Here is a 4,479-nt window from a genome sequence, read left to right as displayed (position 1 = left end):
GAGAGAGAGTGAGAGAGAGAGAGAGAGAGAGAGAGAGAGAGAGAGAGAGAGAGAGAGAGAGAGAGAGAGAGAGAGAGAGCGAGCGAGAGCGAGAGAGAAATCCATTCTAAATAGTTAATTTCCACAAGCCACTTACAAGGCTTTGGAACTTTATTTTGAAATGTTGCACTTAAAGTAAGGGGGATAAGGGTGGAGAGAGATTGATTGTAAGTTTGTATTTAACGCTCCTCTTCCTGGAATGTAGCAAAGCCTGATAACCGCTCCCTCTTCTCCCCTCCCTCAAACGCAACCAGTTCTATTCTCTCCACATATTTCCTGTTCCTCCCCTTTCACAGATCTGCCAGTTTAAAGATGGGTGTAAACATGATGTGAAGTGCAAGAGCTGACCAGCCCATTCAATGCAGATCAGCACATGAACATGAAGACAACAACAAGAGGTTTGGTTTGGAGCAGAGCCCAGCTTGTTTCAGTTCAGAGGAAGTTAAACTATCTGACTCACTGTCACTGAGAAGTGAAATGGCGCAGCAAGGAATTCAGCTGGAAGAGGCAAAATTCTGCTGTTCGATCTGTCTGGATCTACTGAAGGATCCGGTGACTGTTCCCTGTGGGCACAGCTACTGCATGAGCTGTATTAAAGACTGCTGGGATGCAGAGGATCCGAGGAAAATCCCCAGCTGCCCCCAGTGCAGACAGACCTTCACACCGAGGCCTGCACTGGTGAAAAACATCATGTTTGCAGAGTTGGTGGAGGAACTAAAGAAGACAGGACTCCAAGCTGCTCCTCCTGATCGCTGCTATGCTGGACCTGGAGATGTGGGCTGTGATTTCTGCACTGGGAGAAAGCTGAAAGCCCTCAAGTCCTGTCTGGTGTGTCTGGCCTCTTACTGTGAGCAGCACCTCCAGCCTCACTATGATGTAGCTCCATTAAAGAAACACAGGCTGGTGGAAGCCACCGTGAAGCTTCAGGAGAACATCTGCTCTCATCACGACGAGGTGATGAAGATGTTCTGCCGTACTGATCAGCAATGTATCTGTTATCTCTGCTCCGTGGACGAACATAAGGGCCACGACACAGTCTCAGCTGCTGCAGAAAGGGCCGAGAGGCAGAAAGAGCTCGGGGTGAATCGACAAAAAATCCAGAAGAGACTCCAGGGCAGAGAGAAAGACGTGAAGGTGCTTCAACGGGAGGTGAAGGCTATGAATCTCTCTGCTGATAAAGCAGTGACGGACAGTGAGAACATCTTCATTGAGCTGGTCCGTCTCATTGAGAAGAGAAGCTCTGAGGTGAAGCAGCAGATCAGATCCCAGCAGAAAGAGAAAGTGAGTCGGGCTGAAGAACTTCAGGAAAAACTGAAGCAGGAGATCTCTGAGCTGAGGAGGAAACACACTGAGCTGGAGCAGCTCTCACACACAGAGGATCACATCCACTTCCTCCACAGTTACCCCTCGCTGTCACATCTCAGTCAATCTACAGACTCACCCAGGATCCATACCCGTCCTCTGCACTACTTTGAGGATGTGACTGCAGCTGTGTCAGAGGTCAGAGATAAACTACAGGACATTCTGACAGAGAAACAGCCTAAGATCTCACTGACAGTGACTAAGGTGGATGTTTTACTGCCACAACCAGAGCCCAAGACCAGAGCTGACTTCTTACAATATTCACATCAGATCACACTGGATCCAAACACAGCACACAAAATGCTGTTATTATTTGAGGGGAACAGAAAAGCAACACTGATGTGGGAAGAACGGTCATATTGTGGTCACCCAGACAAATTCACTGACCTCTGTCAGGTCCTGAGTAGAGAGAGTCTGACTGGACGTTGTTACTGGGAGGTGGAGTGAAGCGGGTATGTTTTGATAGCAGTCTCATATAAAGATATTAGCAGAACAGGGGATGAAAGTGGATTTGGAAACAATGATAAGTCTTGGGCATTAATGTGTTACGGCGGTCAGAATCAGAATCACAAAGACCTTTTTATCAGTTCAGATACTTATCAGTTCATACATAATAAGAGTATCAAAACTCCCTTCTTATTTCCTATGTCCCTTCCTCTGTCCCCCAGAGTAGTAGGAGTGTACCTGGATCACAGAGCAGGTATTCTGTCCTTCTACAACGTCTCTGAAACCATGATTCTCGTCCACAGAGTCCAGACCACATTCACTCAGCCTCTCCATCCTGGACTGGGGTGTTATGGCACTGGAGCTGCTGAGCTGTGTAAGCTCAAGTAGACAGGACTTATTAAAGTAGCTAAACTAATTCACGCCTTCATTTATAGTAGGTTAGACTACTGCAATAGCCTTTTTTCTTAGGCAAGAACTTAGGCAACTTCAACTCATTCAGAATGCTGCTGCTAGAGTTCTAACGAAGACTAAGAAAGCTGATCATATCACTCCAGTTCTTAAGTCCTTACACTGGTTACCAGTGTGTCATAGAATAGATTTTAAAATACTGTTATTAGTCTATAAATCACTTAATGGCATAGGCCCAAAATACATAGCTGAATTGCTCCCACGCTACGAACCGTCCAGAACTCTTAGGTCAACAGGGTCCAGCTTATTAACTGTCCCTAGGATCAAATCAAATCATGGGAAGGCTGCATTTACCCACTATGCTTCTGCTAGCTGGAACAAATTGCCTGAAGACCTCAGATCTGCCCCAACCTTACTTACTTTTAAAAATAGACTAAAGACTTTTATGTTTACCGTCGCTTTTAACTGCTGACAGCTACTATGCAAACCCAATGAGTCCTCTATAAGTTTTTAGCTCTTTCTGCAACTGCTGCGGCTGTTGCTTAATGCACTTTTTATACTTTTTTTTTTTAAGTTTTGTTGTGATGCTTTTAAATGTCCATTTTATTGTCTTCTTTTATTTTATTTTCCTGTCAACCATTTTATGTGAAGCACTTTGAATTGCCTCTGTGTATGAAATGTGCTATACAAATAAACTTGACTTGACTTGACTTGACTAGCTGTGTGTGTGTGTGTGTGTGTGTGTGTGTGTGTGTGTGTGTGTGTGTGTGTGTGTGTGTGTGTGTGTGTGTGTGTGTGTGTGTGTGTGTGTGTGTGTGTGTGTGTGTGTGTGTGTGTGTGTGTGTGTGTGTGTGTGTGTGGATAGATATTTAGTTTATTTAGTTGGGAAGATTGGAGCAGTCTTTTACCAGTCTTTAGTGATTTAATGTGTGATCAAGTGAATGTTTGCAAATATCAATTAATAAAATCCCAAAGAATGAATAAAATATTTCTTCTGATTCATTCCAGGAAGTACATACATAACACTTGCATGAATGTAGAAAATAACGACTTTAACATCGGGGGTTGATATGTTCCAGTTGTCACCTTTACAGACACACGTCTTTACAGATGTTCTCTTTTGAAACACCAAAAAAGTTTAGGAAATAAGTTTAAACTCATGTTGAAACAGATTATTTACTTGTTAAGATTATCAGAGAAATTATTAAACTTGCACTTTCAAAATGTATCTGTGTTTTCCTGTGAACATTATTCAAGCCTTTAAATGGTAAATGGACTGCATTTATATAGCGCTTTTATCCAAAGCGCTTTACAATGTGCCTACATTCACCCATTCACACACCGAGGGGGGCCAGCTGCCACGCAGGGTGCTGGCACAGCCATCAGGAGCAATTTGGGGTTCAGTGTCTTGCCCAAGGACACTTCGACATGCGGACTGGAGGAGCTGGGGATCGAACCACCAACCTTCCGATTAGTGGAGGACCTGCTCTACCTCCTGAGCCACAGCCGCCCTATTAAATATGAAACTGTGGTCACGTGACCTCGAGCAGTCTATTTAAATATGAAACTGTGGTCACGTGACCTTGAACAGTCTATTAAATATGAAACTGTGGTCATGTGACCTCGAGCAGTCTATTTAAATATGAAACTGTGGTCACGTGCCCTCGAGCAGTCTATTTAAATATGAAACTGTGGTCACGTGACCTCGAGCAGTCTATTTAAATATGAAACTGTGGTCACGTGACCTTGAGCAGTCTATTTAAATATGAAACTGTGGTCACGTGACCTCGAGCAGTCATGGCTAACAACAACATTGTCATTTTCACACCCTGGAAAATAGATGTGTGTCGTTGCTTTTCTTGTGAGGATGGTCTGCACTGTGTGAGGATGGTCTACACTGTATGAGGATGGTCTGCACTGTGTGAGGATGGTCTGCACTGTGTGAGGATGGTCTACACTGTGTGAGGATGGTCTACACTGTGTGAGGATGGTCTGCACTGTGTGAGGATGGTCTACACTGTGTGAGGATGGTCTGCACTGTGTGAGGATGGTCTGCACCGTGTGAGGATGGTCTGCACTGTGTGAGGATGGTCTACACTGTGTGAGGATGGTCTGCACTGTGTGAGGATGGTCTGCACTGTGTGAGGATGGTCTACACTGTGTGAGGATGGTCTGCACTGTGTGAGGATGGTCTGCACCGTGTGAGGATGGTCTGCACTGTGT

The 4,479-nt window shown here is 44.7% G+C and overlaps 1 protein-coding gene across 1 annotated transcript; it reads left to right on the top strand.

The window, feature by feature from the left end:
* Window positions 1–516: 516 nt before the first annotated feature.
* Window positions 517–2,189, top strand: LOC310785500 (tripartite motif-containing protein 16-like; the record flags this gene model as incomplete). The annotated part of the gene is made up of 1 exon (XM_083646590.1): window positions 517–2,189. The coding sequence occupies one exon, from the start codon at window positions 517–519 to the stop codon at window positions 1,846–1,848; it is 1,332 nt and encodes a 443-aa protein (XP_083502716.1). The 3' UTR covers window positions 1,849–2,189.
* Between the last annotated feature and the right edge of the window lie 2,290 nt (window positions 2,190–4,479).

The sequence above is a fragment of the Poromitra crassiceps genome (genome assembly GCF_964638095.1).
Source record: "Poromitra crassiceps genome assembly, chromosome: 11".
NCBI lineage: Eukaryota > Metazoa > Chordata > Actinopteri > Beryciformes > Melamphaidae > Poromitra > Poromitra crassiceps.
The sequence above is the reverse complement of the archived record's forward strand: the minus strand, read 5'-3'. Positions and strand labels throughout refer to the sequence as shown.